This window comes from Bubalus kerabau, chromosome 23 (assembly GCF_029407905.1).
Source record: "Bubalus kerabau isolate K-KA32 ecotype Philippines breed swamp buffalo chromosome 23, PCC_UOA_SB_1v2, whole genome shotgun sequence".
NCBI lineage: Eukaryota > Metazoa > Chordata > Mammalia > Artiodactyla > Bovidae > Bubalus > Bubalus kerabau.
Window position 1 is genome coordinate 2,079,269 of NC_073646.1, and position 14,028 is coordinate 2,093,296.

The following is a 14,028-nucleotide window of genomic DNA, read 5'->3' on the forward strand; positions in this document are numbered from 1 at the left end:
TTAAACATAAACAGCAAGCACGAAGCCATTCTGGATACATGTGCACAATGTGAGCAAACCTTCTAACAAGCTCTCTGACCAGAAAGCAAGATACGACTACAAAATGATCCTAAACTCAAAAGCTGTACCTCGTGAGGGTTGGCTCTAATGCAAGGAGTTCAGAGAACTGGGCCGTGATCAAAGCGGGAAGCACAGCAAAGTCGGTTTGCCCCCTGCAAGGGCTATCCCCCAGCCGCACTTGGTCCTTCCCGCACTGGCTGACAAATGTCCCCACCAAGACCAGCGGTCACGGGGAAAGTTCAAAGCGGAGACGGGGCCTTCCGGCGCGAGGGGCCGGGAAGCCCGCGTCCGCACCCGTCGGGTGTGGGCCGCGCCGCCCCGCAGCCGCGCGCACTCACTCGTCGCCGTCCGGGCACACGCCGCTGGCCTCGTCGTACTTGGAGCAGTACACGTCCGGGCTGTAGTTGAAAGTGCCGTCGCGCCTGCGGAGCGGTCTGCGCCGACGCTGATTTAGGAAATGCCAATGGAAACAGGTAAATGGCCTGTGCTGGGTGCACTTGTGCTGCACAAACAGGGAGCACTGCTCTGTCCTAAACTCCTTTAGATACCTAAAAAGACAAACAGCGTTGGGGTCGCTTCCGCCGCCGCCGCCGCCGCCGGCGGGCGGCCCGAGGACTCCTGGGCAGGGGTCGGACCCCGTGCGCCCGAAGGCCCCGACCCCAGGCGCGATCCCCCACTCTGCCGCCCCCCCGCCCCGCTCCCCCGGCCCAGGCGCATTTCTCGGACCCCAGCGACGATCCCACATGCCCGACCCCAGGCGCAGTCCCCAGTTCCAATCCCAGGCACGGCCCCCCGCCCCAGGCGAAGCCCCCCATCCCCGACCTCAGGCGCAGCTACCCATCCCAGACCGCAGGTGTGATCCCCAATCTCATGGGCGACCTCTCACTCCAAGTTCAGACCCTTCCCCACCTCCCTTCCCTCTCCCCTTGCCCCGCCTCCCTCTGCCCTCATCCGTCTTCCTCCCTTCCCCTCCACCGCCGCCCTGAAAGCCCACGCGCGTTCCTCGGATCCCAGGAATGATTCGTCAATCCCAGACACGGTCCCCGACCCCAGGCACGACCCTGCAGAATCCAGACGCGGATTGGCCCAGGGCGCAGCTGGCCCATCTCGGAGCTCAGGCGTGACACCCACTCCGATTCCAGACGGTCCCAGGTGGCCGCTCCCCCAGAGCCCAGGAGAATCTCCTGGATCTCAGGCGCGTTCCCTCAGACCCCGCGCGCAGCCCCCTCATACGGAACATAGACACGACCTCCGGGACTGCAGGCGCGCCCCGGCCCCCGAGCCCCGGTACCAGCCCCGAGCCAAGGAGGCAGCCGGAGTCCAGATGGCCGCCCTTCCCTCGAGCCCAGGCGCGGTCCCCCATCCCCGACCACAGGCGCTTTCTCGGCGGCCCCGACCCACGACCCCAGGCGCTGTTCTCCGGTCCCCAACCCAGGTGCGGGGACCCCCGACCCCGTCCCCCAGCCCCCAAGCCCAGGTGCCACTCCAGAACCTGGGCGCCGCCTCCTGAGCTCGGGCGGCGGCAGCCGAGTAGGATGGCGGTCCACCCTCCAGAGCCCAGGCACCGCGCGGAGGCTGGGGGGCCAGCTGGCTAGGGGCCGGCAGGTGAGAGGCGGGGGCCGGGGGAGCCGGGAGAGGGGCGGCGCGGGGCCCCAGGCCGCACCCGGTGGCAGCTCCCAGGCCCAGGGGCGCGGGGGCGCGGGCGCGCGGGCCCGAGGAGCGCGGGGCCGCCCCCTGCCCCGCCCCCGCTCCTGCCGCGGCCGGCCGGGGCACTGACCTGTAGTGGGTCGGCTTCTCCGTCTGCGGGGGGGACCCGCTCAGCGCCGCCGCCGCCGCTTTCGAAACCGACGGCATTTTCAGTCAAAACAATGCAGCGCGCATGCGCCGCGCGCTCCCGCCCCCGCCTCTCCGGATCTCCCCCCGCGTCGAGCCCACCCGCGCCCCCCGCCCGGCCGGCCACGCCCTCCCGCCACGCCACACCCGCGCGCCACGCCCCCATCCGGCGTCCGGCGCGGAGCTGTCGGCCCTGGGCGCCTCCGGTCACCCTGCGCCCAGAGGGGACGCGCAAGCACCCCGGACCCCGCCACGCCCCGAGCCCGCAGTCCCGGCAGGTCGCCCCCACCCACTCCCGCGGAGTCCCCGAAGTCCACGTTCACGGCCCATCCCGCACCCGCTCAGTCCGCGGCCCCGCTGCAGCCTTCACCCCAGCAGGGCTGCCCACGCGCTCCACACGCCGGACAGCGCCCTGCGCAACTCCAAGCTCCGAGACAGAGGACAGGTCCTGAGTAAAGACAGGGCGGCCCGGCTGTCACACGCGCCTTCACTCATTCTGTGACCCCGGGGGGATGCTGAGACCGCGAAGAGTGGCTCCAGTTGCTTAGGGTTCGGTGTGGGAGACAAGGGAGCGGAAAGAGGCCTGACTGCTCACTGGTACCCCGGGTTCTTTTAGGCTTACGAACAGGTCCTAAAATTAGAATGTGGTAGTGGTTGCTCCCTGCGAACGTACTAAAAATTTTCACTTGTTTACTTTAAATGGGTAAATATGAACTGCATATCAATAGAGCTGATTTTTTAGAATCCAAAGGCGCGAAGTCAAGAGGGAGACCAGACACACACCCTTCGCCAAAAAGGTGGGAGGGGAAGCACAGAGGGCGGGAACTCCAGGGCAGGCAGCATCCGCCCCCCACCCTCGCCCCCGGCCCCACCTCAAGACTCACACGGAGGTCCAACACAGTGGTCCCTGAAGGAAGAAGCACGGTGTGCATTTGAGGAAGAAGAACCCAGGCCCAGAGTACATTATTTTGTAAATATGTAGCATGAGACATTCTTTTTTTTTTTTTTTTTTGCAGGGCTGGGTGGCTTGTGGGATTTTAGTTCACCGACCAGGAATTTAACTGAGCCCTCAGGGCAGTGAGATTGCAGAGTCCTAACCACTGGACTTCCAGGGAATTCCCAAGACTTGTTAAATGATCAACCTCGCCAGTAATTTTTTTAAATGCAAATTAAACAAAGAAGGGGGCTTCCCAAGGCAGTGCTAGTCCTAAAGAACCTGACTGCCAATGCAGGAGACAAGGGTTCGGATCCCTGGGTGAGGGAGATCCCCTGAAGGAGGAAATGGCAACCCACTCGTCTTCTTGTCTGGAGAATCCCCATGGACAGAAGGGCCTGGTGGGCTATAGTCCATAGGGTCGAAAAGAGCCGGACACTACCGAAGTGACTTAGAACGCACAAGAGCTCTTGGAACAGGCACTTTTGTTGTTATTCTGAACAGAAAATCAACAACACTCTAACCCGCAGCAAGAATACCCTTGAAGGAAGTGTGGCTAGAAGGAAAGGGTATGGATCTTTATGGAAAGCTAATTTGTTCCATTTCTAGAGACTCCAACCTAAAAAAGAATGAGATTCAGACAAAGATGTACAAAGATATCAGAGTTCTTTGGCATAAATTTAAGAGCACCTAGCAGAGAATAAAAATGCTTTCTGAGAATTGTTAACAAGAAAAATGCTCCTCCTCAAGTGACAGGACAAAGCACGATATAGCAGTTCCATACATTAGTTCCCAAGAATGTAAGTTCCTGTTGTTTTTTCAAATACAAGTAACACATAGAATAGTATAAACTATCATTGGTGGTGGGATGAATGACTACTTTTATATGTTCACATTGGCTAAAAATTATACTACTTCTACAAACTGTACATTGAAACCTGGAAATTAAAATAGCAAAAAATGAACAACATGACATTTTTTAAGGAAATCAAGTAGGAGAATGAAACAGGGCCTGTGAATTCTTTGGAAGACAAAACAGATCTTGAAGACTGCCAGAATGTAGGGAATAAGAAAGAAGCCTAGGATAATTACAAGGTCCCAAGCTGGGAAGGATACAAAGAAACAGGTTTGGGAGAGCTGAATTCTGTTTCCAACCTAAGGAGTTTGAAGCACCTGTGAAGTCCAGTGGAGAGGCACAGAGAGCCGTGTGTGCCTGCTCAGTTATGTCCAACTGTTTGCGACCCCGTGGACTGTTGCCCACTAGGCTCCTCTGTCCATGGGATTCTCCAGGCAAGAATACTGGAGTGGGTTGCCATTTCCTTCTCCAGGGGATCTTCGGACCCAGAGATGGAACCCTTGTCTCCTGCAGATTCTTTACCACTGAGCCACCAGGGAAGCCCACATACATTGAGCTTAAAAAAGGGCTCAAGATAAAGAAATTTGGGCATCTTTAAAACGATGCCTCCTTTTCCTCCTCACTCAAGAGGCACCTTCCTTGAAAAGAATTAGGATAGGCTGTAAAGACTGTAGTTTTTTTTATTTTTGAAGAATGTTCTTAAAAGGCTGGGATAGTACCGAGACACACACAAAAAATAGCACAGCTGCTTAGAAGATATGAGATCATCGACCTCAGTAACTTTTCCTGGGATTAAAAAAAAAAAAAAAATTGTCTCTATCTTCTGCCCCAAAAGCGTTGAAAGCAGTTATCTCTAGGTGGTAGGACTCTAGTGTTTCCAATTCTCTTCTTTCTGCTTACCACACTAACTTTTCCAAATATAGCTTATTGCTTTGATCATATGAAAGTTAATTTTAATGAAAACAAAATTTCTTCTTGTTAGTTCTTCTTTCTTGCAGGAGCTAGTGAGAGTAAAGCCAGGATTCAGGTTTGAATGACTGTTGCTCAAACAAAATGGTTCACAACCAAAAAGGTCACAATCACTCCAGGCCAGAGAAAGAACGTCTTAATTCTCTGCTACTAATGGGACTGAGGATATAGCCTGAGCTATGATTAGGCCAATCTTTTCAAATCTTGGTCTCTCCATCTTTAAAAAAATGAATATACTTGACTCAGTTGCCCCTCCCTAACAAACATAATTTACCAAGGTGGGCCAGCCACTTAGAGCACTTCTGCAGATGTCTTGCAAGAAGCCGGTACACTGCAAGAGAGTCAGTGGTCTTCAATCCGAGTGAGAGAAATTTCCAGTTAACTTTGGCACCAAAAAAGTCAAGATAAAATGTTCTACTAAAATGGTAAGTAAATAAAATCATCCCTTTACGCATCCTGTATTTAATCCAGAATTAAGCACGTTTCCTACTAAGCAGTACTTTGAGAAACATAATCATTTACATATACAAAATACTGTAAGCTGTCAATAAAAATATTTACCAATTTTACTCTACTCAGAAAGTTACTGCCTTGCTAAAAATAAAAATGTACAGAGAGCTGAGAAAGCTCATTATTTCTGGTATTGTTTGATCATATTCCACCAGTTACATTTAGGATTCTTTCCTCAGCTCCTGTTCTGGGGTGGCGGGCGGCGGGTGGGGGTGGGGCGGAACTAAAGGAATTGAAATGACTAGAAGGCTCACTTTCTTAAAATGAAGTGCTAAAAAAAAAATTGGCTTAACTTCACATTACCAACTTAAAATTTTATTGTTTGTTAAACTAACATCAATTTATACACATCACAGTACACTGTAAAATAAAGCGTTTAGCTCTTCTGTCAGCCCCTCTGTCTCAGAAAGCGGATCACACCGGAGTACAGGTGTCACTACGTTGCTTTGTAAACATGATAATGTACAAAGACACCGCAAATCCAACAGCACATGCTGCGACCAAAACCTTTTCCGTGGACCTGAGAAAGCTTTCCGACGTATTCGATGGGAAACGAGCATCAGACAAGGAGCCGGTTCCGATCTGCTGACATCCTGTGTCGCCTTCAAGGGGTCAGCTTAGCCAGGTCGGTCATTCGAGTCCCTCAGTCTCAGGACGCGCGTAATAACGGGGACAGAAACGGTCAAACGCGACGCCAAAGCCTAAGAGCTGAGCTCTGTTGCTTCGCTCCTGGCACCCCATTAAGTCCTCGCCCCGTGGGCCACCGGAGCTCCAGGCTTTTCAGAAGCGTCGCTGGGCTCCGGTACCTCTTCCAGCAACATCCGTCTCAACCACCGGTCCGCGCTGGTCTCCTGCCTAAAGAAGCACCAAATGACCAGAGCCATGAGGGACAAGCTTAAGGGCAGCACCACCCACCAGGGTCGCTGCTGCCCGGTTCCCAGGGACTGCTTCACTGTCCAGCGGAGCGGCGCGGCTCTGCTGGAGGAAAACCGAAGTGGGAGGTGAGGATCATCCTCTTCGTCGCCCTCGGCCGCGAGCTGGGCTCGAGCCCGGCCGCTGGGCGGCGGAGGCGGGCTTCTGGAAGCCCAGCGCACGAGCCTCAGCGCCCGGAGCGCCCTGGAAGAAAGAAAGCAGTGAGCGCGTGCGCCCGCCCCTTCCGCCCGAGGTCCCGCCGAGACCCCGCGCAGCTCACCCGGCCGCTGGCGCGGACAGAACGCCGCTCATCGCGACCCTGGCTCCGCGCTCGGCGCCGCAGCGCGCCGCAGTCCTGTCACTTCCGTCGCGCGAAGCCGGAAGTTCGGTGCTGTTCCGGGCCTCCGCGCACGACTACAGAACGTGAGTCCCCGCTCGCGCAGCGGAAATGACTCAGTCCTCCTGCAACCTCTTCCGTAGCAGGCCCGCCCCCGGTCGGCCGCACGGGCATGCCGGGAAATGTAGTTCGCGGCCGGCCCGAGTTGGTGCTACCCTTCCTCTCCCTGGGCTTGCGCTCCAGGCCTGAGGCCTGTCGGCCTGGACGGGGTGTTAGCATGGTCCGCCGACGAGCTCGCCTCAGCGCGGGTCCCCCGATAACAGCCCACACTACGCATCCCTCCCGCCGTGCCGGCGCAGCCCCGGACGCCTCTTCCCCCGGCCTCACGCCGCTGTCTTGCTCTCTTCGTGGGACTTCAGCTACGTCTCGTCTACTAGTGTCCCCGGCCCCGGGGCCGCGGGCCCGCACCCAGCCCTCGCGCTCTGCGGGCTCCGAGCTGCGCAGCCGTCGCCGCATATACACCATCCGACCTGCTTGGCAGGCACACGGCTCAGCCGCAGGGCTGTGAGCCTCACCCACGGCACCAGGGCACGCCCGTGGCCCTCCCCGCGGAGCCGACGGGCACTCGGGCGCGTTTCCCTCTTCAGGCCAGCAGGAACACCTGCCTAGGGCCCGGAGCGCCGTTGTTGTGGATGGAGGCTGCAGCGTGCTCCTCGGGGACCTTCTTGTCCACCTGCAGGAGTCAGGCCGGGAGAGGCAGCTCTGAGCTGTCCCGGGACTCCCTATCTACCCTGTACCCCAGTCGGCTCCATAGGGAAGCTACTGGAGCCTTCTGCCATCAAGGCAAACTGGCGCTGGGTCAGCTGAGCCGTCCTGTCTGGAGACCACATAGGAGGACCCCAGGCATCACCACAGACTCTGTGACGATGTGGGAATGTGCTGGGCTGGGGGTGAGGGGGCACTTGGTGACAAAGTCAGATTACAAGGCCACCTTGTGAGCTGTGACATTTGAAAAACAAAAAGCACAACATGAGGGGGGGCTTTTTCTTTTGGTCAGTTTTCCCTTAACTCCTTTCAGGGTGTGTTGAAGGTCAGCCACTACGGTGGCTAGTGACTTCGTTTTTGCAGAACCGGGTGGTGAGTGACAATCTTTGGTTGGCAGCTGTAATTTGCCGCCTCCCTGGTTCAGCACCTTTGCCTCGAGCATATTCTGCACCTGCTTTCTGGTGGGAAAAGCGCCAGCCTCGGGGATCCCGCCACACCCCAGAAATGCTGGAGACACTTGAGCAAGGGTGGCGGACTGGAGGTGTTCCTAACTCAGCAGCACCTGGGAAGTCTCCCCACCTGGGGAAGCCCAACCCTGAACCCCTGGTGGTGACTCAGCTCCAAACCCAGGGCTGTGTCCAGAGCTGCTGTGTCAACAGAGGTGCCTGTGTGCTCACGTCCTCCTCACTGGGCTCCGCCCCACCTGTTCCACCCCAGAACCCCACCCAGAGTCACTGCTGAACCAGTTCAGCCACAGGGAACCCCAGGAGCACCAACTATAGGCAGGAGGATGGACCACAATCATTCTGGTGTGCAGCCTGTAGGGCTTCCTGGCGGAGGCAAAGATAACCTGAGGAGGAGGTTAGGGGTGGAGCTGCTGAGTGCAGCTTATACAACCACCTGGTTGGTCTGTTTTCAGGCATCTGGGCACAAGCTGCCCTGGGCCAGCAGAAGGGGCCCAGAGCTGGGGAGGTCAAGGGCAGGGGTTGATGGGGGGGCTGGGACCCCACCCCCATGCAAGGCCACCTCTAAAGGGTCACTGAAACTGTCTTGATGACTGCCTTGGATGCGTGACAGAAATTAGACACCTGGACAGGCACCTCTTGAGCCTCTGCTTCCTCAGCTGTAAAATGGGCATCTCCTGTCCTTCAGGGCTGCTTCCACGACTGGAGCTCTGCCTGAGTGGCCAGCGTGGGAACGTCCTTCCATCCTGAAGCAACGGATGTTCCCTTATGGCCGCCAGGCTCCTAGGGTGCTCTGAGGTCAGAGTCCGGGAGGAGCAGTGGAGGCCACAGCAAAGATTTAGCAAATCCACATGTCCTCTGTGCCCAAGTCCTGCTGGCCGGGTCTCCATTCTAGGTGAAGGCATGATGCAAAGGACACAGGGTCCTGTGGAGTCAGCAGGCCCTGATCTCTGGGAGCTGGTCTGGGGCTCAGAGCTCGGCTCTCCCATGGGACAGAAACAACTTCAGAGAACATCCGTGTTGGACCAGGGCACTCCATGACCACGGTGGCTCAAGACAATCATGTCTGAACACAGACAAGACATGGACGTGGCCCAAACCTCAAAAAAAGACCAAATACCCGCTTCCTGGCTAATGGGAGGGACTCTGGTCATTCACCAGCCATGGCTGTCCTCCTTCTGGACAAGATGTATTAAGATGCTATACTAGGGACTCCCCTGGTGGTTCCGTGGTTAAGAATCTCCCTTCCAATGCAGGGGATGTGGGTTCAAACCCTGGCCGGGAACTAAGTTCATACATACTGGGAGGCAACTACTGAGCCCATGCACTCTAGAGCCTGTGCTCCGCAAGAAGAGAAGCGGCTGCAAGGAGAAGCCCGAGCACCGCGATGAAGAGTTGTCCTCACTCTCAACAACGAGAGGAAGCCCGCGAGCAGTGAGGAGCCTGTGTACCACAACAGAGACCCAGCGCAGCTAAAAAGAAATACAACTTTTAAGTGATGCTACACTGGACTGAACAATGTTCTTCCAAATTCTGTCCCCCCAGAGCCCACCACATGATCCCTATTTGGAAAGGTCTTTGTGGATGTAATTAGTTAAAACTATGTCATATTGGATGGGGCTTCCCAGGCGGCACTAGTGGTAAAGAACCCACCTGCCCATGCAGGAGATGCAAGAGATGCGGGTTCGATTTCTGGGTCAGGAAGATCCCTTGGACAAGGGAATGGCTACCCACTCTAATATTCTTGTCTGGAGAATCCCACGGGCAGAGGAGCCTGGCGGGCTACAGTCCATGGGATCACAAAGAGTCAGACATGACTGAAGCAACTTAGCACCTACGTATGCATATCATATTGGATAGGGTGGGCCCTAAATGGCGTCCTTATAAGAGGAGAAAAGACCCGGAGACACGTGGGGAGAAGGCCATGCCAAGAGGTGGGTGGAGACTGGAGTGATGGAGCCAAGAGCTGAGGAGCTGGGAGGATCCCGGCTGCAACAGAAACTTAAAGAAAGCCCTGGAGGAGTTTCTTCCTCAGAGTCGTCATGGTTTCAGATACCTGGCCTTTGGAACTGTGAGAAAGGAACTCTGTTGTTTTAAGTGCCCCCGCCGGGCTTTGTTGGTGGTACTTAGTTACAGCAGACCCTGGAGACTCACAGCCCCCAGAGCACAGCCCCCACGAACCCGGCTGAGCCCAGAGCCCTTTGTTAAGCCCCGCCTCCCGAGACACCTGCACTGCGGCCGTGAGCTCTCCCTGCTGAAATCCACTTGTTCAGTGACACGTGCGTCCCTTCCGGCCTCTGGCTGGAGAGTGACAGCAGCCCCAAGTGCTGGGGTTTGCTTGACTCTCTGATGCAGGGGAGCCCCAACGGGAAAAGCCACAACCAGATGCTCCTGGGGCCACCCCCAGAGCGTCTCCAGGACCCTCCCCTTCCTGACCCCAGCAATCTTGGCAGGGCGCTGGGTGACAGGTTCCCCACACTGGCAGCGATGCCCCCGCCCCCCCGGGGCATAAACCAACACCTCAGCCTTCATTATCTCAAAGCACACACAGAGCAACTTCACACAGGCCTAATGCTCCACTAATGGGAGGGAGGCTGCCGCCCAGTGTGCCCGATGACGGGAGTAATTTACTGTAGCGCCACTTGAGAGCTGACATATTGGACCTATTGATTTTCCCTGGGAAGATCAATACAGGGTGCGTGGGGACAGGCAGGGCCACCACCTTTGGAAAAGCAGAGCCTGTCTCCGGGTGGTCGAGGCCTGAGAGCAGAGGTGGGGGCAGGTGGGCACAGAGCTGTGAAGGCCCCACGCTGCGCATGAGGGGGACCGGCTGGGAGCAGGCGCTGGGGGGCATGGCAGCCTGAGTGTCTTGGCCCCCGGCCCACTCAGGGGCCCCAAGGGTCGGGGGCTTGGAGGCCACTCCATTCCTTGGCTTGAGGCCCTTCCCCCTTTCAAAGCCAGCTGGGCCCCTCTGCTTCTGTCGCCTCGTGTCCGCTCACCCGGCGCTTGGCCCCTCCGCCTTCCCTCTGAATCACGGCCCGTGGGGTAACCTAGGGCCGTCTCCCATCTCGGGGTCCTCCGCTCAGTCAGCCCCGCTGGGTCCCTCTGCCAGGTGAGGTGATGGAAATTTCCAGGGCGAGGGGATGGGCATCCTTGCCAGGCCGTCCCTGCTGCTGGAGTGCCTTCACTGCCCCCTCAGTGCCCGCAGACCCCCTCCTTCATGAAGCCCCCCCTCTGGCCACACTGCAGGACCTTCTCCAGGGCAGGGCTGCACCTCACCTTCGTCAGCCCGGCCCCCCCCAGGCAGGGGCCCGGCACAGGCGAGGGCTGGAGACTGACCCACAGGCCCTCCTGGGGCCTCCACCCAGATTGCACTGCCCTCACCACCCTGCAGGGCTGACCCAGTCGCCTAGCCGGACTCCAGCCCCTCCCCAGGCCCGGGCCCTGGTTGTTTCCGATAGGGAACTGCAGCTGGGGTCCGGGCAGATGCTGGGGTCCAGGCCTGGGTCGGTCACGGAGGGTACTCCTTGGGGCTGTGTCTGGGCAGAGAGGGACCCTGGAGTCCCAGCCACCCTGGGCAGCCACTGGACCCCATGCCACAGCTTCCCTTGGCTGCTGTGAAGACCCCTGCGGGGTGGGTCACCGGCCTGGCCTGGGGGCGGGTCGCGTCCCTAGGGTAGAACTTCGCATTTCCTGTCATTCCCCCAGAAGCCGAAGCCGGTCCTGAAGGCAGGCGTTGGACCTTCCAGGTGGCAGAGAAGTGACTGGCAGCTTTCAGCGGGGCAAGTCCCCCCACAGTCCCCACTAGGACCCCCGTGGGATGGGAAGGGAGCAGCCCCCTTGCAGAGGGCAGTGGAGCCTGGAGCTGAAGGGCCCAGGGAGGGGGTGGACAGGTAAGGCCCGCAGCCGGGGGCCGGGCACATGCCAGGTTGGGAGGGGCTGCTGTCCTGTGCTGAGAACCTGGCCCCCAAGCAGCGGTGGCTTTGGGAGACCCCCAGCCAGCACTGGGCGTGCTGTCTGGGAGGAAAGCACCCAGCTACGCCCACGCGTGGTGGGTGACGAGGCAGAACAGTGTCCCCCAAACCGTGTCCACATGGACCTCAGAAGGGAACCTCACGTGGAAGGAGAGTCAGCGGGGCGAGGTCAGAGGGACTGGAGTGGTCCTCAGTCCTGGGACAGGTGTTCTCGAAAGAGCAGGGAAACTCGGACACGACACAGGGTGGGGTGGGGCGGCCCTGCGATGAGCGGAGGCTGGGAGGCTGGGAGCCTGGGGTCAGGAGGGAGCGGCACAGGTGGGCTCCCCGCTAGAGCCTCGGGCAGGACCTTTCACTCCAGGCTTCTGGCCTCCAGGGCTGTGAGAGGCTCCCCAGCTCTGCGCAGCCCCCTGGTTTGCTGGGAACCGGCTGGGCGGCCCCAGATGCAAGGGCAGCAGCACATGGAGGGGGCAGGGAGGACGGTCCGCGAAGATGCTGGGGTCCAGGCCTGGCTCCTGGCCGGGGGTTGGCGGGGTCCAGGCCTTCTGGGGTCCTGCTCGTGGTGTTGACTGTAACCGCCCTGGAGACGCGGGGAGGACACCCCTGGGCGGGACCCCCGGGGCTGGAGGGGCTACCACGTCCCTCAGAGGAGGACCCAGATGCCAGAGAAGCAGGTGCCAAGGGTGACGCCCTGGGGGTGGCGGGGGTTCCTCGGGGTTTGCCGCATGTGCACCTGCTGCTCTGGAGCGGTGGGAGGTGGCAGGAGCAGCCTGGCTGGTGGTCCCTGGCCCTCCTGCGCATTCAGGGCTGCTGCTGGCCCACAGCCTGCTCACCCAGGACGCTGCGGAGGCAGGATGTCCTCTAGAGAAGGCTACTCCAGAAGTCAAAATAGCATGAAATTTAATTTTCCGCCTATTTGACAAGGCTGGGTCTGGGCCCCAATCAGCAGCTGAGATAAGGGTCCTCGGCCGGGTGTGAGCCAGCTGGGCGAGCAGCAAACACTCCACCGTCCCCGGGCAGGCTGAGGCTCCCCCCGCGGGGCCCTGGTTGCCGGGCGCTAAAGCAAACGGGCTCTATTTGCCCAGTCTGCGATGACAATGCAGTCATCAAATATTTGCTGGCCTGGCCAGCCACGGAGCTCGGCTATAAACGCTTGAGCCCAGGTGGAGGTGGGCCTGCCCAGCGGGAGCTGCAGGCTGCGGCAGGTAGGAGCCAGGCTGGGTGGCGGGTGGGCGCGGGTGGCAGAAGAAGGCTGTGGGCTCCTCTGCCCAAGTGGTCTCTGCAGACCATCCACCCACGGGGAGGGGTCACCAGCAGGGTGGGGAGGGCTGAGTCATTGAGGACAAAACCAGGCCAGGGGGAGACAGGACACCTGAGGCTCAGCTCCCCACCAGCGGCCATCTGTACCCCAACACTGGGGCCACGGGACACCCAGGCGGGGAAGAGAGACCCCAGAACTGTGAGCAGACAGCAGGGGCAGGGGGCAGCGGAGGGGAGCTCCCCTGACTCCGACTCCTCTCCCCTCCCCCACACACAGCGTAGTTTCCTGAAGCTGGGACCCCCTCCCTCTCTGAACCCCCTTTCCTTTCTTCCTGCCCCCTGCCAGGGCACCCACCAGGAGGCCTCTTGGCCAAGGGTTGGCCCACCTGCCTCCCTGAAGCAGAGGAGCTTGGCCTGTCCCGGGGTGGGGGCCTCCCACATTCATAATCAGCTCCATGCACCCCCCCACCCCGCCCGCAGCCCCCCCTTGGCTTGCAAACTGTCAGTGACTTGCCCAGTCCTGCCTGCACCACCTCCCCACACCTAGCCTCAGGCTAGGAACACTTGAAGTGACCTCGACTCAGAGAGCACAGGGAAGCCTGGGGTGGTGGGGGTGGAGAAATGGCTCTGCCTTCCCCCAAAGGCCCCCCAGAGTCACCCTCACAGCCCCTGAAGCCCCCAGACTTCAAGGGACAGAACAGCTGGGTCAAGGTGGCCAGGCCCGGCCTCCTGGGCTCAGCACTGGCACCTCAGGGACGGGGGGACCCTGTCAACCACAGACACTCGTGGGGGCCGCCAAAGGGGTCCCCCGCTCCCACCCCGCCCCGGGGCAGACGCCGCGTCAGCCAGCCTGTGTGTCAGGGGCCACAGCGACCCTGCGCTGCGGCAGCTCTCTGCTCTCCAGACCCCAAAGCCACCCGCAGCCCAGCCCAGCGGGCTCCATGCCCCCTGGCCCGCTCCCGTCTCCGAGGCGCTGTTTCAGTGGCACTGTCGCCAGGCCCCCAGCCCCCTCCCGCCGCGCCCACCCGCCCGCGGGCCACCACCTCGTCTCTCCCCAGACATCAGCCGTCCCTGGGCTCGGCGCCCGCCCCAAGCCTGCAGTGGCCGTTCCCCTAGCGGGGCTGGGGTCCCCGACGGCTACCCTGTCCCCTTTC

At 59.4% G+C, this 14,028-nt stretch overlaps 2 protein-coding genes across 4 annotated transcripts in view; both read right to left on the reverse strand.

Moving 5' to 3' along the window:
• Window positions 1–1,964, reverse strand: part of UNKL (unk like zinc finger) — a 32,754-nt gene extending 30,790 nt beyond the window's left edge. The window contains exons 1-2 of one of the 3 annotated variants that reach the window (XM_055562660.1): window positions 1,838–1,964; window positions 399–608 (exon numbers count right to left, since the gene is read on the reverse strand). In XM_055562660.1, the coding sequence (XP_055418635.1) occupies window positions 399–608; window positions 1,838–1,914 (287 nt within the window). In that variant the 5' untranslated portion in view covers window positions 1,915–1,964. The remainder of the gene's footprint in view (window positions 1–398; window positions 609–1,837) is intronic. The other 2 variants (XM_055562662.1, XM_055562661.1) reach the window with 2 other exon arrangements.
• Window positions 1,965–5,455: 3,491 nt separating this feature from the next.
• LOC129637718 (ubiquinol-cytochrome-c reductase complex assembly factor 4) lies at window positions 5,456–6,514 on the reverse strand. Its single transcript, XM_055561949.1, has 2 exons — window positions 6,355–6,514; window positions 5,456–6,278 (listed from the first exon to the last, which is right to left on the reverse strand). The coding sequence occupies exons 1-2, from the start codon at window positions 6,384–6,386 to the stop codon at window positions 5,903–5,905; spliced, it is 408 nt and encodes a 135-aa protein (XP_055417924.1). The 5' UTR covers window positions 6,387–6,514; the 3' UTR covers window positions 5,456–5,902.
• Window positions 6,515–14,028: the final 7,514 nt, after the last annotated feature.

Bases quoted from the DNA above. Each gene is read 5' to 3' on its own strand.
- LOC129637718 (XM_055561949.1), bottom strand. From the start codon at position 6,386: ATGAGCGGCGTTCTGTCCGCGCCAGCGGCCGG. The intron at 6,279-6,354 runs GTGAGCTGCGCG...TCTTTCTTCCAG, and splicing joins CTGTCCGCGCCAGCGGCCGG to GGCGCTCCGGGCGCTGAGGC.